Below are 24,796 nucleotides of genomic sequence, written 5' to 3'. Positions count from 1 at the left end.
GTTAAGCATATCGTATTACAGGCCACTCCTGTTGGTGTTCTGTAACTTTTTAATCTCATTGTGCAACTAGTTATAAAGGTTGTGGGGCAGATTTGTCATGTGTTTCCTATTCGCATCAGTATGATACCTATAGGAAATAATTATGTTTATTGGGACCAGGCTGTAATGATTTCGGTGGAGTTTCCATGTAAATCTTCCTTGAGGCTTTGTAGCATCTCTTCCATATTTCACCAAAGAACAGACAGCCTGATAGACCAACCTGTGAACCCTTATTTGTGGGTAGGTCTGGCAGCAGCTTATTATATCTATGCATGGCATTATTTTCCTACCTTTTTTCTAAAACTCTGTTGGTAAAAAACCAGCATTCTTACATTGTTATAAAAGTTTAACATCAGGTTGCAAATGTGGTTTTCAGAGAGAAAAAATGTTTGCTTCTCAAATCCAAAAGTTTAAGCTTGCTGAAGTTCTAAGGAGTGGAAAGCATTATACAGAAATGGGTCTGAATAGAGGTGTCATCGCTTCAGTACTAAAGGCATCAAGTTCTCTGTGGTGTATTTCAGAGTTAGGTAGCGATACAGCTGCTTGATTGCTCTGTTTTATTTAATCTGATAATCCTCAGGTGGTAATAAATTGGTCATAAGCCCTTCAGAGAAGTCCTTACACTTTAGAAGAGCTAGATGCAGCTAGCTAGATTCAGCCTTAAGATGGATTCAGTAAGGTGAAATATCCTCATTAGTTTACAGTAACTGATTTGGTTGTTTACTGTTTCACTTGAGTGCGTGTTCAGTGAGGGCAAGATTACAAGAGGTAACTTGGGGTTGTGTACCTGGTTTATGGCCATATTAAAGTTTGCTTTTTTTTTTTAAAAAGAGTTCTGCACTCAAAGTACAAAGCATCTGCCCTGTTGAAAATGAATAATAAAAACAAAACTCTTCAATATTAGACTTTCCAAAATTACTAATTGATTTTGGAAAGGCTTGGCTGAAAACTGGTGAGATTTTAATATGAAGCTTTAACATATGTGAAATGATGTCCAGTTTATTTTTACCTTTGTTAGTTTTGTTCTGTGGTAGTGCTTTTCAGAACCTGTTCTTTCCTTGGGATACAATTATTTCTACTGGTAACCAGTTAGTTAAACTTTTTTTTTTTTTTTAAAGAGATGGCTTTATTGACAGTGCTTTATTGGAGGAAATTTGGCTTATAATGTTTCGATTTGTCTGCTAAGGTCATATCAATACATAACATTTTGCCTTAAATTTCCAACTGTTACCACTGATGCTGCCCCAAGTAGAAGCGTTAATATGCAAAAGGCTACAGCTGGTGTTAGAGCTCTGAAAACTGTCCTGTTCAGAATAAGATTTAAAGGACAGTGGTCAGCTGCAGAATATTGTACTCTTAGCATGGCCAAGCAGTAACACTAATGACAGTCCTAATTCATGGTAACACTTCAAAACTTCATCTAAATAAGAGGGTTTTAACTTTATTTTAAAATCATTGCACCTCTTTAAATTTATGAAAACTAGAAATCAGAAGTAAATATATTTCTATAAGTCAGTTTTTTTCTTGAGATTTATGTAGCATTGTGAAGGTAAAACAGATCTTAATATTTAACAGATTGTTTTCTCTTTAGCTAGTCTTAGCTTTCAAAGTTAGTGCAAGGATTTGCTATACTGTATAATTTTTTGCTGTAGTTTTTTCTGGCTTTTTACAGGAGCAATTGCACGTATGTTTTTGTTGATGATGGATGTTTAACTCCTATTGGCAACTTGTAAATGGGAAATCAGAGTCATAGCTAGTACAAATGGGAGATGTTGGCTTTCCTTTTTTTCTTTTTTTTCCAGACTTGGGACGCATGTATAACCTTGTATCTCGAATCCAGGACGGCCTTGGAGAGCTGAAAAAACTTTTGGAAACCCACATTCATAATCAGGGCCTAGCTGCAATTGAGAAATGTGGAGAAGCTGCTCTAAATGCAAGTTATCCTATCAAAAGTCTGTGTGTGGTTGCCACCAGTTTTATATTAGAGGAGGGTGAATGCTTCCTGATATAATTTCCAGTTTGCTTATGTTTTCTCTCTCACTGATTTAATTTGTGAGGACTAGGCAATTCTCAAATGTTGATAGTAGGCTTAAAACAACAGTCACATCACTGTGTTACTACTCTTTGGGCTTTGGGTTTGTGGTTTTTTGTTTTGGGTTTTTTTTTCCTTCTGAGTTTTTGCTCTCTGTCAGAATGTCATGCTGCTTGGAAAGCTGGGTCTGCAAACGCAACATCCTGCACTTACAAATACACCTGAAAGTCCAGTTTCAAGAAGCATTATCATCTCCAGTGGACTGTGTTTTATTTCATCATCTTATAGACTTCTGACTTGGATGGGACTGTGTGGAGAAAGTTTCTGTTAGTTTTAGTTTTTTGGTGAATGGCTTTATTCTATTTGAAAAAGCATGTGCAATGTAAGAGGGGATAACTGAAGTGGTTGGAGAAGTCACAATATACGGAACAGGTCAGGCCTTCTGCAACACTGTGGTCGTTTAGCCATATAATTGGCTTTCTTGATTTTATCCAATAATTGTAATTTCGGACTTAATTTTGTATTGATTAGGGTTAAATCTCAGCAGCATGAAGTTGTTTAAACTCTTTGCTAGCCTTTTTGTCTATAGACAATATGTCATTTTCTAGCAAAAAAAAATAGAATGAAACATTGCACAAAGCAAAATTAGGATAGAATATAGATTCTGGTAAATTTTATTTAAAATGGGGTTTAAATTTGATTTTTGACAGAGTTCATTGTAAGCTGTTATTGGTCTCATTCTTGAAATAGCTTCATACTAGTAATCATTAAAGCAGTAATCTGTAATGTCTGCATGGAGAACAGTAAAAACTTGAGTTTTTAGCACAGATTAAAATGTTTTACGTGTGTGTAGTGTCTGTTGTTCACTTCTGTAGTTTTAAGTGTGTAGGTTTTTAGCAGTGTTGATTGTTTATGAATCATGAAGTAAGTTTAGGAATCTTCAGCTTCATTTGTTAGACGTCAGCTTAGATTTTTAAATCAAATGTGCTCTGGGGTTGGCACATCCCCCTAGTGGTCATCGCTTTTGAGTTTCTTTGTACTTAGGCCTTGAAGAATTTCCTAGAAAAATGAAAGCTCTTTTTCCAGTAATTAGTTCATCGTTGAGAGAGAGGAAGCCTGAGATTTGTATGTATTAGTTCTTTTGACTCCAACCATTTACAAAACTCTGCCTGATCATGACACTTTTTGTTGTTTCTTCATCTTTCTCTTTTGTTCCTTTTCTTTTTCCATGTTTGTTCTTCATTTTCATAACAGTATCTCTGGCTGTCTCCCTTGGGAACCATCTTGCCTGTTCTTCCAATATCCTTCACACCACTGTATCACTATTCATAATTGCCTTGTTAGCCCTCTGTCACACTTAGGTAGGATTGATTCTGTCTAATTTCATTTATCTGTACTGTGTCTAAACAGGTAATCAGCTGAGCAAATGCTTCTGAGTTTCTCTGTAGTCAGTGGAGAGAAATAGTCATACCAGCTTGACTCATCTGACCTATTTTAGATTTTTACTGCAGAATGAGTTGTGCTCTCGACTCCATTAGCTATATTAATGAGACTGCTCTTCAGTCGGAAGATTACTGCTTTTTGTGCCTTTGGTTATTTTTTTCGGAGTTGTCGTAATCAGTAGATGCCTTTCTGAATGTCCTTCAAGTCTACTTGAATTTCTTGTCTGGGAGGTTCTCAATAATCTCAGTCCTTTATCTCAAGCACAGTATTAGATTGGTGGTCCATGTAGTCTGTGTCTGTCTTCAGTGGCAAAAGGAAGTGTTTTTCAGGATCCTGATGCAACCCTGCCCATCTTTTGCCATCTGGATGCTGGCAACAAAACTCTTACAATAGGGATGTTAGAGGAGTACCTCCATGCCCAGTCCTTTTAGTTTTTATTTACGGACCTGTAGTCCGTGAGTTTGTCTAATCCGTTCTTGAACCTGCTGATATTGTCTGCTTCCACCAACCTCCTGTGGCAGCAAGCTCCAGAAGTCTGCTACCTTATATGTTGTCGTGGTTTAACCCCAGTCAGCAGCCAAGCACCACGCAGCCCTCCCTCGCTCCCCCACCCACCCCTCTGCTCCCAGTAGGATGGGGAGGAGAATCGGGAAAGAAGGCAAAACTTGTGGGTTGAGATAAGAACAGTTTAGTAGCTAAAGTAAAATATAATACTAACAATAATAATAATGAAATATAATAATAATAGTAATGAAAAGGAATATAACCAAAAAAAGGGGGGGGGGGGGGAGAAAAAAACCCAGTGATGCACAATGCAATTGCTCACCACCCACTGACTGATGCCAGAGCCGCGATCCGTGCCTCCCGGCCAACTCCCCCCTGTTTATATACTGGGTGTGACGTTCCATGGTATGGAATATCCCCTTTGGCTAGTTCAGGTCAGCTGCCCTGGCTATGCTACCTCCCAGCTTCTTGCACACCTGCTTGCTGGCAGAGCATGGGAAACTGAAAAGTCCTTGGCTGAAGATAAGCGCTACTTAGCAACAACTAAAACATCAGAGTGTTATCAACATCATTCTCACACTAAATCCAAAACACAGCACTGTACCAGCTACTAAGAAGAGAGTTAACTCTGTCCCAGCCGAAACCAAGACATATGTAAAACTGTTCTTTACTTTATCTGTCTTTACGTGTCTTAAATGTGTTTCCTGTCACTTTCATCAAGTGCCATGTAGTTATAAAATGTGGCTTTTAGGGATTGTTCATCTTTTCAGTCATCCTGCTGATTTTGTAAACTTGGTCATATGTCCTTTCAAACTTCTGATGTCCAAATTGAAGACTTCTAGTCTTTTTAGTCTGCTGTGTAGTAGCTGCCCTGTCTGCCTGGTGTTTTAGTTGCCCTTCACTGTTCCTACTCTGACTCCACTCCATCTTTATTGAGATGCAGAGATCAGTAATTGCACATAGGGCTCGGTCTGTGAGTGCCATAAACTTGATGTTTATTGGCATTTGGCTGCCACTGGGTGTTGAGTGGATAATTTTTAAGAACTATCAACAACGACTGAGGTCTCTGTACTAAGTTGTACCTTTTGGGGATACACCTGTTATGTTCTTACTACAGACATTTATTTTGAGGGTTTCTTCTATAGCAACTGCCATTTTTTGATTGTCCAGCTCTCTCAGGTCTGATTCAAATTAAGCTTATGTCTTTGAAAATGTCCTTCTTGGAAGTGTTTGCAATGGTCAAGTAAGTGGTTTCGTTGTCTTTTGTATTATATAATGTAGTGCACTCTGCACTGTAGTTGCTGTAAATGGAAGCTTGTGCTTATGTAAGTCAATTCTGGACATAGGACCTAAACTAGTCTGGATACTACTTTACCTTTAAAATATTTCTAATACTTTTTAGACTTTCCCCATAAAAATTGGCTTAGGCCAGTGAGTAGCTCCATTTTGGAGAAAGTAGAAAGCAGAAAGTCAACGGGTTGCAAAAACAATCTCTCTTTATTGCAGGATCCAAAAATGTATGTACAGACAGTGTTGGATGTCCACAAGAAATATAATGCTTTAGTCATGTCTGCATTCAACAATGATGCTGGCTTTGTGGCTGCACTAGACAAAGTAAGTATATGTAGTGGCGTACGGTGAACTTTTTTTTTCCTATTCAGTGTTTTGTCTCCCAAAATTTCACTGTCTTTTGTGATTTATAGGCTTGTGGTCGATTTATAAATAATAATGCAGTGACAAAAATGGCTCAATCATCCAGTAAATCCCCAGAGCTACTGGCACGATACTGTGACTCTTTACTAAAGAAAAGGTACGTCTTCAAAGACAATTATTTCAGGTTGGCTTTTGTTTTAAAAGGTTTTAGCATATGAAGTTTTATATTGTGTCTTCAGAAACAGAGCTTAACATTTCAAGAAAAATTAATTCTACCAAATTCTGAATAAAAAAATTTTCAATAGGACCATTCCTAAAGATTATATGGAATTTACTTTTCCTTTGTAAAGAAGAGGGGGGAAATAATAAAAGATCTAAGACCTTTCTTTCCTTATGGGAAACTAAGTTCTATTTTTTTAATAAAACAGGGGGGGTTTAGGGGTTTTTTCCCCCCCAAATTTGAGTTGTTTTATGTTGTAAAGAAGAGACGCACATTCCCTTTTTCCATTAAAACTCTTGCTTTCCTCTTGTTGTTTTCTCTATATCTTCTTCCATTGGGCAGAAATTGAGGAGGACAAAAACTGCTTTCTAACCTCTCATGGTTCATAATTTAATTAAGGTATTTGGCTTCAAATGATTCAGCAGCTCATACATTGAGTTGGTATCAGTTCAGTTCATACTGGATTGGTGTCAGTTTTGTCACTGGCAACTTTTCTGGATGTTTTGGGGGAGGAAAAAATTCACCACCAAACAACCCAAAACCAGAAGAACTTGTTCACTTTTCCCTTCCCCATCCCGTCCTTCCTTCAGTAAAGGATTTATTTTCCCCTGTATAAATACTAGCTTTCTGCAGGGTGGATTTGGGGTATGCCTGATGGACAAGCATGATATGGAGGAAGACAATGTGGTGCCACTTGAGCTCTCACCCAGTCAAGACCCAGCTCTCTGAGCTGTTTTCTTTTCACTGTACTATCTAAGATAAGAAATGAAGATAAGCATTTAGCAGTAGAAAAAAGGCAGGAAGAGAGAGATCCACGTTAAGCCCATAAATCCTGAGAATTATCAGGCTAGCAGGAAGTCCCGAACAATTCATGGTCCAGGACTTCAACCTATTGTTTAAAAATCGTGTACTTCAGAATTGCTTACATGTGGAGTAGTGAAAAGAAGTGTTCATTTCATTACACTGTTTCCTCTCTAAAGAGTCTTTGATCCCAGAACTACTCAATCTGTGTTCCTTTATTTATGAAATTTCCGTATACATCCATATGTTGTTTCAATTCAGCAGTTTTGGGACTCACTGAAAATGCACTTCTTTAATTGCAGCTCAAAGAATCCAGAAGAAGCAGAATTGGAAGACACGCTCAATCAAGTGGTAAGATGTCTATAACAGTTCTCTTCTGTGTAAGCTTTGACAAGTTAGTAATACTCGATTGTCACACAGGTCAGATGAGAGAAAACCTTTTATTTTGTTTGATTTCATTACTTAATATTTCAGCTTTTCAGTAATCATCATCTCTGTGTGGCTTGGTTGTTTTTTTTTTTTAATTAAAAAAAAAAAGCCCTTTGCAGGAGATTTAAAGTGGCTAAATGGAATTTATGCTTTTACTTCATTTTTATATACACATATAATATATATAATTGCTACAATATATTTTTATATAATCACATATACGCACTGCATATTTATTCATATATAAAGCTGTACATGTGGAATATACAGTTAATGTCTTTAAAATAGAATCCAAATTTAAAACAAACACCACCACTCTGCCCCCTCTCCCCCCCCCCCCCCCCCCCCAAACAAAACCAAAAACACCTTCCCTTAAACATTTAAGTACAAATAAAGTAGCTACTGCTACAGCTTTTTCAAGACAAATGCTTAAACATTTTTTTCTTACTAAATTATCTTGGCTTTTCCAGATGGTTGTCTTCAAGTACATTGAGGATAAAGATGTGTTTCAAAAATTCTATGCTAAAATGCTGGCAAAAAGACTTGTACATCAAAACAGTGCTAGTGATGATGCTGAGGCAAGCATGATCTCTAAACTAAAAGTGAGTATTCCATGACTGTCCCATGATCTACTGTATTGCAGGTGTTCAGGCTGCCTTGGAAAGCATTGATGTATGTCCTTTCATGTCATTATTTTATGTACAATAGAAAAATACACAACCTAGGTCTTTTCCTACCCCCTCCCCCCCCCAAGCTTGTAGTGCATGTTTGTCTGATGGAGTTAAGCTTAATTATTCTTATCCAAATGAATGACATGGATATAGTTATCTAAGGGAATGACTGCTGAAAAGTTGCTTAATTTCATTAACCTTTGTTCGTTCAGGGTCAAGCAAAATACGATCTAATACTCTTCTAGTCTGTTTCATTGTGTGTTTTGCTTAATTTTTAAACAAAATTTTCTTCAGTTTTCCATGTCAGGTAAAGAGCATGTTTACTTGGGATCAGTACTTTGAGTAAGGGAAATACTGAACGTTGTACATCTTCTTTTAAGAAAATAGGCTCCGGTACTTTGTTCTTCTCATTCTCCAATGTCAAAAATGTGTCTTGCTGACATATCTGTGCTTTTAAAATACAGCAAGCTTGTGGTTTTGAGTATACGTCCAAGCTGCAGCGGATGTTCCAAGATATTGGTGTAAGCAAGGACTTGAATGAGCAATTTAAAAAGCACCTGACCAATTCAGAACCATTAGATTGTAAGTAATACATTTACCTAAGTTACTGTTGAGTAGTTTAGCTTCCTCTTATTTCTACAGAGCTAACTATATGAGGGAAATATTTGATTTAGACATCATACCCCCAGAAGTTAGAGTTAGTATTATTTTGACCAAGATAGCTAGGATTTTTAAATTAGTCTTTTAGGTCTGTACTTTGTCTTCTAATAGCACTTTATATCTTCTGTTATGGGTAGCCTCCTCCTGATTTTGCAGCTCATGTTTAGGTATGTAATTAAATTGAATCCTGTCCTTTTTTATTATTATTATTTTTTATTGGAAAGATGTTTTTCTTTAAACAGTTTTTGATTTTGAGCACAACATGACTTAAGTTCATACTTGTATAAAAGTATTAAGGAAAAAAGGATGTTGTGTTTTAGGTTGTTAGCCCTATCACTTTTTTATGAAGAAATATTTTTTTCATTGAAGCACGTTGAAACAAATTCTTTAAAGAATTGATAATTATTTGTTGGATTACATTTAGAGTTGTGTATTGTCAGGCTTAAATTTTACTTAGTTTTTGTATTATTCTTACTGACTTGCCCAAAATGCCTTACAAGTATAAATGTGAAATGTTTATTCTTGCAGTTGTGTGCTGTGGAGTGATGAGTTTGTTACGCATAAAAATGAATGCTTACAATTTTTACGTTAAAACAGAAATCCGTTGTGGGGATAGAAACAGGGTAATAACTTCTACAAATGAGAGAAAATTGAGTGACTGTCACAATAAATCTAAAGCTCTCCAACTGCAGCGACATCTTACATGAATTCCTTTGTTTTATGGTCTGAATAAAAAAATACATATTGCTTAATGATTTTTCACCATGTTAGTTTGAGCAAAAGGCAGAACCATTTCTTGTTTGTGTTAGAACTGGGACTGCATGTTTGAAGAGGGGATGGGAGCAAGGGGGATAATGCAGCTCAGCCTCTTCACCTCTCTTCCAGTGGATTTCAGCATCCAGGTGCTGAGTTCTGGATCGTGGCCGTTCCAGCAGTCCTGCACATTTGCTCTGCCATCTGAGGTGAGGTGCTTGCACTTGGTTCATCTGAACATGGAATGATCATGCGAGAAATTTGTTTTACAAGGCTGGTGTCTCCTCCTGTTTTGTGGTTTGTCAGAGAGGACTGGAAGTGTCTCTGGTGTTTGCCTATTTGGCTGGAGGATATTTGGAATGAGATAAGTGAGTAAGGTAGTAGGAGGGAACTGTGTGAAATATGTAACTGTTTTCTCTGGTGGAAAGACCCTGGTTAATGAATCTTCCTTCAAAACATTCAACAGTAACTGAAGCAAATCTTTCTTAGTGTATTTTTCTGTGTATACTTTTATTTAAGAAACTTTTTCTTGCTGTTGCTTCGGCTCTGTTCAGTAAAATCTTTAGCTATTATAATCATTAGTTTTCTGTTGAGTGCTTATCCAGAATAGACAAGACATGAATATTTAACATGAGAAATAAGTTTAACTGCTGTTACCTGGAGGATGAAGGTGGTTAAAAGAAATCGCCTTTCAAGCCTTGCTTAATGTATCATAAAAGGAAGAATGGAACTTAAATGCTTGTTTAGGTTTGTATTGTTAATGACACTTTAAAGGGGAAACTCATAACAAAGGGAAATTTTCATCCAGTCTGAAGAATTTGAACACTTTGGATTTCTGTTTATCTTATTCAGACAGCATGGCAGTCGAGGGTGATCAGATTTGATTCTCCTTTGGTTCCAGAGCATGTTCTAGTAATGGTAAATGAAGGTAAATAATATTCTTTATTTATTTATTGTTGTTGTTTTTATACAGTTAGAACGGAGCTATCAGAGATTTACTGCATTTTATGCCAGTCGTCATAGCGGAAGAAAATTAACATGGTTGTATCAGCTGTCCAAAGGGGAATTGGTTACCAACTGTTTCAAAAATAGATACACATTACAGGTAAGGATAACATCATGCCAATAGAAACACTTGGTGGTGATTGCATTCAGAGGACTGGATGCAGCTAATCATTTAAAAGCCATGTGTTCAAGCTCTGCTCCACTGGTCTTATCTGGATGAGCTCCTCAGCCTCTTTACTCCTCATTTGGAGATAATTGCTTTTCCTTACTTTAAAGGACCATTGTGCAGATAAATGTGTTTAAAACGGTGAAGTGTGTAGATGTTGAAGTAGTGGAGTTCATGTGAATACCTGTGTCCGCACACAAACTAATTTTAATAGATAATACAGTGAATTGAGCTGTATTTTATTTGTATATCAAAATATTCATTAACAGTATGTAATGATGTATCACAATTAAGTATTTTAAATCATTCAGTTCCTTGGCTGGGGGAGGGGGGGGGGTCGTGTATACACACACATATGTTTAGCTACTATTTACGATGCTCACATGCATTCATTAGCTTTATTCCTGTGAATAATGCTACTGTCTTTAAATAGAGCAAAGCACAGATGCAAGACCTGACGGCTACAGATCTGTGTATTACTGAACATAAATGTTAGCTCGCCCCAGATGGTTGTTAGTGTTATGATTAATAGAACCTTTATTATATATTTATTTACTATACTGATACTTAAGATCTATGTTTAAAAGAAAATTGACTTAGAAAAGGGAATACATTACTTGTGGTTTAAACAGGTGTTGAACTGGGTTGTGTGAGACAACTGCAACCTCTTTGCATAAGATCTCATGCTTCTTATACTTTCCTGTCTGCTTTCTGTCAAAGAGGAGACAGAGGAGGGGAGTTCATAACAGTGAGAAGAAACAAGATAATCTCAGACTTTGAACTTGTCATCAACATATGTTAATCCTGTGGTGATAGACGTGAATAAGCCATTGATAGCTGCCTTGTTTATAAATTTGGTTTCATTATTCTGCTGGAGTTGGGAGGGTTGTGAGGATGAATTCAGTAGTCTGTGTAGGTTTTAATGAAGATTAAATGGGTAAGAGTCAGGGAGTGACAGAGGAAAATAATTTAAAATTATATGAGCAAGTAGAAAGACAAGGCTTTGACACTTGATGAAGTGTCTGTAGCTAGTTAAATGTTCATAATCTTAGGGTTTATGTTTAGGTAGTGCTGGAAGGTAGAGTTCTGGTTGTATAATAACATCAGATTTTTCTGTATTGTGTAGTGATTAACACTAGTTGGCTGTTCTCTGTTGTCCGGATATTCCAGTGTATGTGTTTAACTGGTGAATTTCTGGCTGTTCAAATTCAGAAAGTATGTTTGTTCATTCTCATTTTCTGATTTCCCCCCTCTCCCTTTTGTTGTCTTTTTTTGGATCTGTTAGGCATCCACATTCCAGATGGCGATTTTACTGCAGTACAACACAGAAGATGCCTATACTGTGCAGCAGCTGACAGACAGTACTCAAATAAAAATGGTAGTGACTTTGCACATTTTACCACAATCTTGTGAACAAGTCTTTTGGTCTTCAGGGCTCTTCCTGCTATCATAAGAAATTGTGATTAGATGTGCTTGAAGCCAGAGTCAGTTTCTGTCCTGAAGGAGATAGATGTGCTCTCTTCTTGGTCAACTTACTTTCCTGGTTTACTTTCCTGTAATCATAACTGCATAGTCTTCTGATGAATCTTAGTATGTATATACTCCTGTTCATGACTAGAGTGAATTGTCTAGCTTCCTGCTGAGCTCTGGTAGTAAGTTTTCAGTGTTTCACTACATACATTTTAATATTAAAAGACAACATTCTAGGAAAAAGAGCATTTTCCCTAAATGATTGATCTGCGCATCCATTCTTCTTTATGTCTCAAGGCTTATATATACGAACATAGTAAAATCTGCAGTTTCATTGGCTCATTCTCTCTTGTGGAAAAGGTTCCCTCTTTTCTTTCTAAGTAGACTTCATGGCCCACAGTTTATTTGGCATCTGTGTCCTTTACTAGTAGGTTTGAATCAAGTCTGCTGGGACTTCTGGAAAGTTAGGCAATTCCTAGTCAGTAAGATCTTTACTTTTAGAAATGCATATCTAGAAAGTTACTGATGATGATGGTTTACAGCAAACCCAGAACTCTTATGGGGTTGCCATTTATTACAGATACTTGTTTGCAGAGATATTTATTTATTTATGTAAAATAAATATTTGGCCCAAATTATGGTTGGACCAGAATAAAACTCTCTATACAGCTGAAAACTAACTGCATGAAATGCAGATTTCCACTGTGGTAAAATAGCAGCTTTGCAAGCCTGCACAGAACATTGACAGTAGTGTAGCCATCTGGGTGACTGACGAGCGACAGTAACCAGAACAGATCCCTGGTGTAAGCAAGAAAAGAAAAATACGTTAATCAGAAAGCAGAGGGTGCTTGCTTTCTGAGGTTTAAGCTTGCCATGGTATCTATATTTGCATGGTTTGCGAAAAATGATTTCTTAACACTTACAAATCTGCTTGCAAAATAGCTCCTAAAACAGCAACTAGAAAGATCTGTTGTTTGGAATTAGGCTTTCTAAAGAATTTGATGTTATTTGACCGACCGCAAGGGGAATATGTCGTAACGTGCAAAAAGGGCCTTATTACATTTTATTTCTGTGAACTACGTTTTTACTGCTTTTCTTTTTTTTCACTCATTTTGTAGTGTTCTACACTCACTAGTTCTTAGTCTAAATATGTGTATTCTTGTTGAAGTATTTTAAGTTAGAGAAAGGTGCTGCCTGTCTGCGCTGATAATATTTTCTGTAATTTTGTAGGACATCTTGGCACAAGTTCTACAGATACTGTTGAAATCAAAATTGCTTGTAAGTACTTTTGCTTGTGTAAGTAAGTACTCTATGCTTGTAGGTACTCTGTGCTTATCTAAGCAGTATGACCTGCATAACATTCAGCAAAATGTATTAATGAATATTTATTTGTTTATTTTATTTGTTTTTTGCAGGTTTTGGAAGATGAAAATGCAAATGTTGATGAGGTGGAGTTAAAACCAGATACCTTAATAAAACTGTATCTTGGTTATAAAAAGTAAGGAAAAACTTCAGCAGCATACATCATTTGTTTATAATGGGTAGCATCCTCCTTCTCTGCTTTCAAAATTTGGGTAAAACCTAATAGACCTGGCATGAGAGTTCCAGGGTTCAAATGCCAATTCAAATATAGATCCAATGTGTACGAGCTTTAAAGGAGAGAGTTGGCTGGTAGGGGGGAGGGGGTAAGATTTCAGCTATCTGACTTTGTCATAAAGTCTGTCAAGGCCTGGACATATTTTCATATGTCCTTTTTGTTCTTTGATTCTTGTCTAATTCTTGTATAATTTATTTCTGGTAAGAAATTGTGCTGGTTTTTACTGAGGTGGATGACTTGCATGCACTCAGTAAAATACATTATATTTTATAAGGTTACAGTAGTGTACAGTGACCAGCAAAGGTCAAAGTCTTAAATGTTCATCCACTAGAGATAACATGAGAAGATCAGCAGGCTCATTTTAGAACTTGAGAGTGTACAGTGATTTGAAAACTTAATAAATACAATTTTCAGTAGTTTTATTACCGACTTTAACCAGTGTTGCTTTCAATGTTCGTATATTTTAAGCTGTTCACAGTACTGTAGTGACTTTTTATCATGCTTACCAGAGCATAGACGTAAACACACATAAATTCAGTGAGGAGTTCAGTACTTCCTGAAGATAAGATCTCAAGTGAAAGAAACATTTTAAAACCTTTCATTGTACCTCACTCCTTATCTGCTTTATTACCTCCTTGACCAATAATTAAAGGTTTGAGAAGTCATAGTCAGTTACGTTAATGCAGTGATGGAAACAGCTCAGCATTGCTGCACTGTGTGGCTCAGTGGTTCCCAATTTATGACACACAAGACTATACTAAATAAATAACGTATCCCCTCTCCACCGCAGCATTCCCCAGGGCAACCAATAGGCTGAGCACAGCCCCGGGCTCCCTGGTGCCCTGGTGCTGAGGCTTGTTCCGTACCTTGTGACACAGCACCTTGTCTTGAGAGCAGTCATGTGTGGTAGTGGGCTCGCCCTAGCACATGGCGCCATGAGCACCGGGGAGCGTGTGAAAGAAAGGCAGAATTCAGTTTTACAGAACAAATGGATTTCTCCACATTATGGTCAGAATCCAGTCTGTACATCAGAAAGGTGATTCGATTTCCGCTGACTTTCTTTGTCTCGTTCACTGACTGGAAGTTTCTTACTAAACATAGAAATGTTTCAAATATAGTGTAATTGTACAGCGCTAATTTGACCTAACAGATCACTAGGTTGGATTCAGTAAGTCATGAAATACACGAACAACCACCAAAAAGGTATTTTTGGTTTTTTGGTTGGTTGCAGTTTTTTGGTTTTTATTTATTTTTTTTTACACTTGAATAAGATTGTCTAAAATTTTCAGAAGTGCCAGTTCCCTTTTGTTGTAAAGTAATTGTGATGGTGTGGCTTTTATTTTGGAGTTGGGTTTTGTTTGGGATTTTGGGGGGGGGGGGTTGTTTGTTTGATTGTTTTTTAAACAGGCTAATTGTTTTATTAGCTTCTCTTTTTCTTTACAGCAAAAAATTAAGGGTAAACATCAATGTGCCAATGAAGACTGAACAGAAGCAGGAGCAAGAAACTACACACAAAAATATAGAGGAAGATAGGAAACTACTGATTCAGGTGACTTGTATTGCAGAATGCTGCCATGCTATGAACTTAGAATTACAGTTTTGTAGTCTTTTAATGAAGTTAAAACTGTGGAGTTTTCTTAATTTTTATTAAAAGACAACATGCCATTGCAGTGCACTGTGTTGGAGCTAAAAATGTATTTACAATACTCTTAAAGGCGATTGGAGCCTGTAATAGAAAATGTAGAAAGGCATGATAGGACACCGTTCTTCACACTTGTTCTAACATCATGATGATGAGTGTTTGGGTTCCATGGATGCACATACTCACCAGACCTCTGTCCTGCGTGAAAACTAGTAATACCTAGGTAGCATGAACTTAACACTGTTCATCTGGAATCCACTTGAGAAGCAAAGGGGCAGGGGAAGGAAATACAAATGTACTACTAAGAGAGTGTCACAGTAAGGTTAAATATATAAAGAAGGCTTTCTGCTACCTAAGTAGTTTCATGTTGCTCTTGGTACCAGTTGGTGCTATTTTTATGACTGACCATAAGCAGAGTAGTTCTTAAAATTCATGTGTCAAAACCACTTCTGATGACTGTATGCTATGTAGAATCTGAGTTCTTAAAGTCTGCATGAGTAGTTGACATTTGTAGGCATGCTTCTCCCCATCTGGTACTCATGCTGTGATGGTGCTTCTGCACTAGTAGACATGATCTGCTAGGGAAGTAAAATGGCGTTATCCAGAAGGACAAGTAGTTTGCTCCTAAGCACACCTTTCCGACTTTGCTGCGCAGGCTGCTATTGTGAGAATCATGAAAATGAGGAAGGTTCTAAAACACCAGCAACTACTTGGAGAAGTGCTAACACAGCTGTCCTCAAGGTTCAAGCCACGAGTTCCAGTAATTAAGGTATGAGAGAACCATATCTCTGAACCTATATTCCAGGAGGTGAGGAGGATATATAGAGACAAAATACATTGCTGAATTAAAAAGGGAAACTAAGGAGACGGAATGGGTAAGGACAGATTTTTGGAGTTGTAAATACGTAGGAAATATTTTAACCAGAAATACTGTATTTCTCTTATGGTAATATGCATGTTTCATATTGTTGGCAGTGGTAAAATAGTAGTTTGATTGTATCTTTTCACATCAGTGCCAGCTTGCAGCAGCCTTTGCTCCAGGCTCACCTCTTGTTCCTGCTCTCCCAGTTGTGGGAGTACCACCGCTTGTGGGCCGGCTCAATAGAACAGTTTCCTGATCTCTTCTAGAATATAAATGTTGGGGAGGGGGGCATTGTATTTAATTATGGTTTCCTCATCAGTTTGTTTAGTGGTCCCACTAATGGTTTTTACATCCACAACCAAGGGGATCGGTGGGGCAAAAAACAGGCAGTGGAGATTAGTTGCATAAACTGGCACCAATGCTGAAAGAGATGCACCCAATCAAACAGGCAGCTAGTTACTGCAACTGCTTTAGTAACATTACAGTAAGCACTCTTCATCTTGGTTTAACTCTTTATTTGTTGCCTTACTATGAAGTTCCTCAGCATACTGATGATCAGTTGATCTCCCAGTCACTACCCTGGAATGGCATCAAGTAAGTGTAATTCAGTTTAGTGGCTTAGTGAAGTCGTCTACTTGGATGTGGTCAGAAACAGGAGAGCGAATTGCCATGGTTTGTGCCCTTTGCCTACTCCCATCCTCTACTTGGCATGAAATTCAGTGGCCAAAATTGTTCAAAGTTTGTAGCAACCACAGAGAGGGCTTTTCTGCCAGTGTCCCACCGCTTATGTGTGTTTCTCCCACAGAAATGCATCGACATTCTGATTGAGAAGGAGTACTTGGAACGCGTAGATGGCGAGAAGGACACCTACAGTTACTTGGCTTAACATTTTTATTAGCAATTACTTGACTGTGTGACACTCAGCAAATAGGTATGCGATGGAAAGAATGAAAGCAACGGAACTTCATAGCAGCCACCCTGCTGCCATTTGGACCTCCCTTTTTAATAACTGAGACCAGGACTCCCATCAGCCAGTCTCAGATTTACATCGGAACTGCTCAGGATTGATACATTTCAAGTATGTAAATATGGACACCAATGCCATTTAACCTAATTTAAGAACAGAAAGGAATCTAACCCTTCTCCTTTAAGGGTTGCATGCTACTGCATTTAAATCAATACATTGGCTATATGATAAACAGCTGCCATCACAGGCAGCACTTATAAATGTTGGCAGCACTTTGAGAGCGCGTCTGAATGGACCCATGTGTAATCTGCTATGAAAAACCATTTGTATAGTGTGTTTCATTTTTTAATGTGTGATAAATAAAAAAAAATTAAAAGATTTCTGTACAAGTTGCATTTGGTTTTATTGTTTTAAGTTTCATGACTTATCTTTCTAAATGTAAATAAAAGGTATAATGGTTATGAAAGCTATAGAAATTCGTTTTGCTTTTCCTCCTTTCCTTGTTTTCTGGTGAATTTAAGCACATTTTGTTCTCTGAAGAAATTGTCATCATCATCAAATGTGCATGTTATTTCTTTTTTAAGAGGAGATGCTTTGAAAAGAAAAAGTTGTGATGATTTCACAAGATACGCAGAATAGAAAATACTTAGAATATATGTGGCAATACTTGGTCATCTGAAATTGGAGCTGTTTTTAATATTGTTCAGTATGCTGTAAAATGCATCACACTTGCCTAAATGCTGCCCTGAATAAGTAAGGTTTAGGCTGCCGATTTCTTTGACTAGAACAGAAAACTGACTGTGTTCCTAAAGATTAATTCCCACTAAATGCAACCTGTGATGGGAATTAAAATACTTTTGAGTGTTATGACACATACATTGATTGACCAGGATTCATTCTGTTCTTCTGACAATGTTTTGTGTTCATTGTATACATGTGAAATGAGTATTAGCTTTCCACATGTTACAAGCAAAATGCTACCATCCTCACAGGTCTCAGTTTTGGTAATCTATATTTTCTATTCTTAATGGTGAAAAGAACCTAACTTCTGCAGCCAAACCCTTTCTTCCCCTTAGAATTTGTGATTTATTCAGTGTTTGTTCTGGCATGAAGAAAGGGAGCCAGGTTTTGTGTTGATACTGTTTTTCTCTGTGGGAAACTAATTTTTCATGGTTACAATTGAGCTCTGACCTACAAAAATGCCTGGGTTTAAAAAAAAAAACAACTTATGGAGCAGTATTAGATGTGATCCAGAATAGTTTGGAAAATGGGGGGAAAGTCTCATCCCCACTTCAGATTTTGTATGCTTGCTATTCCTACTCTGGAAGAACTTTAATTGCACTAAACACTGCTACTATGGGTAATAGAAGCATCTTGCTGTTCAATTTTCAAATTGCTTTTTGAAATTTAGAACGAATGGGATGCTTTCTGTGCTGGCTTTTTTTTTTTTTTTTTAAGATGCTGTTTGTTTTGTTTTTGTAAAACCTTCTTGCAGAAAGTTCAGTGCTAGTAGATTTTTGTAGCAGGATGCAAGAGTGGTACAGTGACAGAAGCAGGCTGAATGATGTTCATATGTGGAAGGCCAGAAATAACCTGCTGTGAGCTGTGCCTGTCAAAGCCCAGCCTTAACCCATCACTGGTTAAAGCAGCATTGCTTTGTATACTTTGTATGCTGTCTCTTGCAGAGTCCATTTTTAAAACCCAGCTGCTGTCAGTCCAGGTTCAGACAAGAGCCATGCTTTACCCAAGCAGGGAGAAAATAAGTTTTGACTTTTGGACTTTTTTTTCTCTCATGAGTGAGATGAGGGGTATGAATTCTTAGTTCTTTCTTACTCAGGCCACCACAGACCAAGATGGCATCTGGCAGCTGACTGCTGTATTTGAGAATGTAGAAGCAGGCAGTGCTGCTTTGGCTCTTGCTGAACAGGGCCAGTGAGTTGGAGCCTCCTCAGTGTGGAAGGTACACAGTCATTATTGACAGGATTTCTTGAAATCAGTTTTGCAATACTGTGTCCCTGTGCCTGCTCTCCCACCCCAGCTGTTTTTACTAGAGCATCATGTTCTATTGAGTAGTAGGCTGCAGAGTTCCCACTCAGCTGGCAAATCAGAAATAAACATGTGGTAGCCCTGTACAAGACCCAAACAGACAACTAGCTGCAATCTAAACACTATGAAAGATACATATAAAAAATTTGTAGTAAGACATAGTAACTATACCAATAAGCAAAATAGTGGTTGCTTACAGAGATGCAGAAGTGAAATTTATGTGTAATTACTGTTACATTCATTATTCAGTTTCAGAGAAGCTGCAGTTGAGGGTTCCAGTTTATTGGAATACCACTGCTGGTTCCCTTATCAAATGATGCAAATGTGTCCTCATCAGTGAACAGAGTGAAGAGATTCATGGCACCTACTTGGGCAGCTGGGTTACCATTAAGCTAATAGGCAGATAGAAGCAAACCTTGTACCACAAATTTGGCTTGAAAGTAGGATTTGTCCCAGAAATGACAGCTATTCTGGGTTTTTTGGGGGGACCCTTTTCCCCTCCCATTAAATGCATCTACTGGTAATGGACAGACCCCTTGTTGAGACTTAGCAAAAGTAGAGAAATACTTTAAAAAAATAAGTGCAGTTGATAACTGTAGGAGTTTCTAAACTGCAACCATCACTAGAGAATGTGAATGTAGCTTCATGCCAAGGGTGCATGAAAACTGCAAGACCATGACTATTTTACTTAGCTATATGCTGAAGTTCCACAGTCAGCCTGACTGGTGTCCCTTAACACTTTACATCCTCACATTAATCTTGAATGTGACCTGAAGTAACAGTAACAGAAGTAGACAAGTATGGAGTTGTCTTTGCTCAGAAGTTGAAAGTAAGTATTCACATTGCTTCCTCAACTGGCTGACACAAAATTCCAACTCAGTTCCAGTAAAAATGAAGAAGTTCAAGTATCCTTTATTCAAGGTTGAAAAATGTACCACACCACATTATTGCAAAAGTTCATAGGTACAAAACACTTTGCAGCTGGTGAGAAGGCAATAAAAAGTTGTTTGTTTTTTTTAAATTTGTTACTATAAATTACTGTTACAGTACTTTGCAAATACAGAATTTCAAATTGCATCATTTTTATTTTTCTAAAATTGCCCACAGTACTAGAAATTCCTGAAGATAAGGCAGCTGTTTGTTTAAAAGAAGAGGTAGCTGGTGTCAAGGGATTTCCATTTCTCTTTCAATGCCCACATACTTAAGGGCATCAGCTTGGCTATATCTGAAATTAAAAAAATAAAACCAAAAATAAAAAACAGTAACACTGAACATTTCAGCTTTGTTGTTCAGACAGCAGCACAGCCTGGAATAGTCTCAGATTTCCCATAGTTTCCTCACTAGCTGGGGCTTTTATTCCTTGTGTGAATTTGCAGATGCAGAATAACGCTGACCAGTCAAGAAACCACTTTCAGACAAGTTAGTTTGACTATGAGGAAAAAAACCACTAAAATGCCACACTTTTTTGCTTTGAATCTCACAATGCTAAAGTTCATTTTAGCTAGTGGAAAGCAACTGCATTTCTCAAGGTTGACTTTTACACAGTATTGTCACTGGACAGCTTAGTTTTTTTCAAGTGAGATGATTTTAGCGGAAAGTATGAACACAATCTTAGCAAGCACTTCTCTGTAATAACACAAGAATACTTCTTGCCCATTCTGAATGATGGGAGAGACAACCCATACTGGTACCTAGGGAACCCTACCAGATAAAGTTTAATAAGCAGATCTTCCTGGAAAAGTTTTGCAGGTCTGTCCCCATTTGTCACTAAACTTTTCTCTATACAAGCTGCTGTTCCAAGTTTGCAAGGCTCTTAACCAGCTGCTTTGCTCAAGTCAGTCTTACTATGGTATCTGGCTAAAAAAAAAAAAAAAAAAAAAAAAAAGCAAGAGGACTGCTTCTCAGCTGCTGGGACCTGAGGTTGTAAGGAGGCAGGCACAGTAATTAATTATGAGCTGGGCAGAAATACTGAAAGCTAATCCAGTCTATGATAGGAAAAAATTAGAAAATCCATCTACCTACCTGTAGTCAAAGAACAGTTCTTCACCAGTCTGAATGGCTCTTTTAGCAAATATTCCTATTCTGTGATCACCATTAACCATCATAACTGTTTAAAAGAAATTTAAACTTACGTTAACAAAAATACTGATAAAATGTGTATTCTAAATAAGTATCCCACACCATTTCATACACTGCTAAAAGCAAGTAAATTTCAAACTTACCTTTTGCATAGCAGTTGGGATTTACTGAATGGTTTGCAAATCTAATTTTGTTGCCCTTGCGTGTTGCATCAACCACAAAATCTAGGGGGTGGGAAAAAAAAAAAAAACAACCCACAAATGATGGATAGGTCACCTACAAACAAATTTTTGTGTCTAATAGCTAGTGTGCTTGGATTTTAGCAGCTGGAAAAGATAACTGCTCTGCTTCCCACATGGAAGAGCTGGCACATCATCCTATGATAGATTTATTGTTCTGCAAGACTCGAAATATTCCTGCTGCCCCACACTGTGCTTTCCATTTATCTCCTGCCACAGTAGCACTACCGTAGTTTCTTGTTTGAAGCTTCTCTACCTTTATTCTACAAGGACAAGCTCCATAAATATGCTAAGTCAATATTGACATAAAGCAGCTTTTTTTCCTCCTTTCAAATATATTCTAGTATTTCACACGACACAGTACAGTCTCTATTTTTCTCTTCAAGTGGCAGTAGCCACATGCCGCATACCTGTGTGTGGCTTTTTTTCCCCGACACAAAATTACAATCATAACTTACTGCTAATTTAAGTCACAGTAAAATTATTTCAGACAATACCTAGCAAGCCTTTCAAATTCTTTAGGCTACTTAATGATGCTTGCACGTAATTTTACTCCACGAAATTCTACTTCTACTCAATTCATCTTGTATAGTTCGCTTGTGTAATAGGCTCCATCACTACTATCTAGCTGACTAGCAGTTAGGGGGGAAAAAAAAAAAGCACGAGGTATCAATATTAGGAATCCACATATTGCTAGGAAAAGGTGTGCAAAAGAAAAAAGTTCTCAATGTTACCTGGTGCCTGCAAAAAAAAACAGGGCTGAACGTAATGGTGAGCATACATATTTTATTTATGCTGCAAGGGTTGTGACTAGTACATACATACCATTATTCAAGTTAAACAGAAAGCTGCACATGTATTTGTCGTATACTTTTCCTCTTCTGTCTGCCTCATCCTGAGAAATAATCTGAAAGAAACAGTACTTGTAAAACAGACCACCTCTTCCCTTTTGTAACCATAGTAGCTTAAGGTCAAAAAACCCAGACGTTGTGAGAGAAAGGTGGAGGTTTTTATTCTCTGGGACTGAAAATATTCCCAAACATAAAGTACTGTTTTCAGCAAGCATTCTGCACTTGTCAAACAACCATGGTTTGCTCTTAGCATAAGGTAAGCAAGAATTGCTTCTCATCTCAAAATCAAGACTGCATACCTGATTCAGGGTTTTATTACTATAGAATATAATTTAGTGAAAGCACTTACTGAATTTTAGTACTATGCTAAATGATTTCGCACAAAATTGCAGGCACATCTGAACTGAAATTAAATCTAAGATGAAAATAACATTCCAGCCTCTCATTTTCACAAGAACCTACATCAAATTTTTTGTGACGTTTCAATCGCCTAGCTCCTGGGTTTGGACACTCTGACAGCAGTAGCTGTATACTTAGTCAATTACATCTCTCTGTCTAAACATGATACCAAATTAGAGACAATCTCTTGGTCCCTAGCCAACACACAACTTCACCAATTAAGCTCATACATAACCAGTGTTCTCCATCCTTACCTCACCACAGTATTCAGAGATGAATTCATTCTTCTGTACAGGATCTTTGATGAAAATTCCCCAGCCTGCCACATCTGAAGGTGCCAATAGCAAGTGCTGCGGGAGAGAAAAACCATAAAGTTTAGACATGCCTGGCTTGGATTTGTTTTGGGTTTGGTTTTTGTCTGTTTTATTTTGTTTTTAATTGTATCACTTAATGAAATGTATGCTGGGACTCCAGGAGAGAAGACAAACACGGATTCTTCTAATTATCAAATGCACACTAAAATTACAGCTTGTGGATCAGAAGTTGTATGTGAAAGAAAAACCACATAAAGTACTTGAAAACCAATAAAAATTTTAGTTTAACCTTGACATGAGGGTGTTACATAAAAACATATACACTAAGGACTTCAAACTAGAAAGGTCTGCAGACAGGAGCCCACTACTGATTAGCTCAGTATTTGACTGAACTAGTTTGTGAGAAGACGTTCCAGAGCAGAAATAAACCTTGGTTTATTTATTTATTTAACAGAGCTGAATGGGCTTTCGAGATATCTTTGGTAGACTGTATACAAGTTTGTGCATTAGAATCAACAACTGAAGAAAGAAATAGCCAGTATCTGTGTCTGAGCCAAACTTCCTTACGCTGATCTAGAGAAAGACTGACGAGCTATCACTTTAAAACAGCAGCCTATTTGCAAATTACAAGCGAAGCCTGAATGGGGAAAAGGAGATATTCTACTGCAGTCTTACACAGAAAACACTAATTGATACATGATGAAATGTACACAGAGCTTAACAGCAGCACAGAAGCAAGCTAACATAAGTGACAGCTACCTCCCTTTTTGTTTTTCTTTTCCTGTTTGACAGCATGAAGGCAAAGAAATCACATTCTCTGGCATGAAAATATAAACATGCCTCAAAACCAAGGCAATAGGCATGCAATTGTATAACTATCTACATACTTTTTTGGATCCTCTCTGAATGCTGCAGTTCTTGCAAGAAACATTTTTGCTGTCCCAGTGGTCAGCTGCTCCACATGTTAAACAGAGGTCAGGATCACATTCGCGTACAGCTAGGTAACATGGACACTGCTTAGTGTTGCATTGTGCTTTACAACGACATCCAGGAAACCTGTTTTGGCCTACAAAGGAATAAATGGAAAACAAAAAGGGCAAGTATAAAAAAAGTACATTGTAAAATTAGACAGTGCAGATTACAGCATAGGACATTCAGAAGTACTGCAAATTGTTTCCTTCCCTGATTTTACTTTAGTCTTCCTCAATTTTAAGTCTGAAGACTGTTTCTGACTTCATTCAATGGCTAATTAAGAGGGCCAAATTAAACTGAACATGTGCTCCCTTCTCACACCATTTGACACAATTTGCTGCTCCTGCAAACACTGTCCGCAGTACAGACAGACTGCTAGTACAGAGTTAGATGTTAGGACAGCAAAAGAGATTTATAGATAGCTTTTAAATGTTTTACTTACATTCTGAGCTGCACTGACAAAACTTCTCACAGAAGTTTTGAGCAATTACACATGGGCATGAGCTATCACAAGGCTGACGTGGATGATCACATGGTTGATAGTTGTAAACATGATTTGATGACCCATCTGAATAAAAATAGCAACATTTTGTAAAGTTGAAAGGTGCAAACAAACAATATGCAGTTCCCTTCACTCTTTAAAGTAGAGATCCCCTTTTAGTCATTTAACTAAGAAAACCCCAAAAAAAGAACAAAAAAACCCAAACCTACGATGAGTGGGGTTAAAAAACCAAAAGACACCAAACCAAAACTGTAATGTTAGTTAGGTGTTTGTCACCATTAGTTGCCTGCTTTCTAGTGCATTTCATTCTTCCCAGTACTCAGCTGCTTTGAGTATTCAGAGCTGAAAACTGTTTACTGTGGAAAACTGAAAAACGAAACTACAATGGTATAATTTCCTGTGTGAACATGTTCTAGAGCAACACTGATATTATTCAGCAAAATAAATTTGCTCAAATACCCAAAAGTAATTTTTGCTCTG

General features: G+C 37.4%; 2 protein-coding genes across 4 annotated transcripts in view; one reads left to right on the top strand and one right to left on the bottom strand.

Moving 5' to 3' along the window:
* Positions 1–17,380, top strand: part of CUL1 (cullin 1) — a 57,538-nt gene extending 40,158 nt beyond the window's left edge. For both annotated transcript variants that reach the window (XM_050891248.1, XM_050891249.1), the window contains 14 exons: positions 1,842–1,972; positions 5,525–5,632; positions 5,722–5,828; positions 6,995–7,043; positions 7,592–7,723; positions 8,257–8,374; positions 9,338–9,414; positions 10,179–10,310; positions 11,662–11,754; positions 13,077–13,124; positions 13,262–13,344; positions 14,887–14,992; positions 15,741–15,854; positions 16,753–17,380. In XM_050891248.1, coding sequence (XP_050747205.1) covers positions 1,842–1,972; positions 5,525–5,632; positions 5,722–5,828; positions 6,995–7,043; positions 7,592–7,723; positions 8,257–8,374; positions 9,338–9,414; positions 10,179–10,310; positions 11,662–11,754; positions 13,077–13,124; positions 13,262–13,344; positions 14,887–14,992; positions 15,741–15,854; positions 16,753–16,833 — 1,379 coding nt within the window. In that variant the 3' untranslated portion in view covers positions 16,834–17,380. The remainder of the gene's footprint in view (positions 1–1,841; positions 1,973–5,524; positions 5,633–5,721; positions 5,829–6,994; positions 7,044–7,591; positions 7,724–8,256; positions 8,375–9,337; positions 9,415–10,178; positions 10,311–11,661; positions 11,755–13,076; positions 13,125–13,261; positions 13,345–14,886; positions 14,993–15,740; positions 15,855–16,752) is intronic.
* A 2,472-nt stretch (positions 17,381–19,852) lies between these two features.
* EZH2 (enhancer of zeste 2 polycomb repressive complex 2 subunit) overlaps positions 19,853–24,796 on the bottom strand; it is a 29,921-nt gene continuing 24,977 nt past the window's right edge. For both annotated transcript variants that reach the window (XM_050891950.1, XM_050891951.1), the window contains exons 14-20: positions 24,257–24,382; positions 23,730–23,908; positions 22,783–22,878; positions 22,104–22,185; positions 21,183–21,263; positions 20,983–21,067; positions 19,853–20,185 (exon numbers count right to left, since the gene is read on the bottom strand). In XM_050891950.1, the coding sequence (XP_050747907.1) occupies positions 20,125–20,185; positions 20,983–21,067; positions 21,183–21,263; positions 22,104–22,185; positions 22,783–22,878; positions 23,730–23,908; positions 24,257–24,382 (710 nt within the window). In that variant the 3' untranslated portion in view covers positions 19,853–20,124. The remainder of the gene's footprint in view (positions 20,186–20,982; positions 21,068–21,182; positions 21,264–22,103; positions 22,186–22,782; positions 22,879–23,729; positions 23,909–24,256; positions 24,383–24,796) is intronic.

The sequence above is a fragment of the Gymnogyps californianus genome, chromosome 2, assembly GCF_018139145.2.
Source record: "Gymnogyps californianus isolate 813 chromosome 2, ASM1813914v2, whole genome shotgun sequence".
Lineage (NCBI taxonomy): Eukaryota > Metazoa > Chordata > Aves > Accipitriformes > Cathartidae > Gymnogyps > Gymnogyps californianus.
This window is presented reverse-complemented; position numbering and strand designations above follow the sequence as displayed.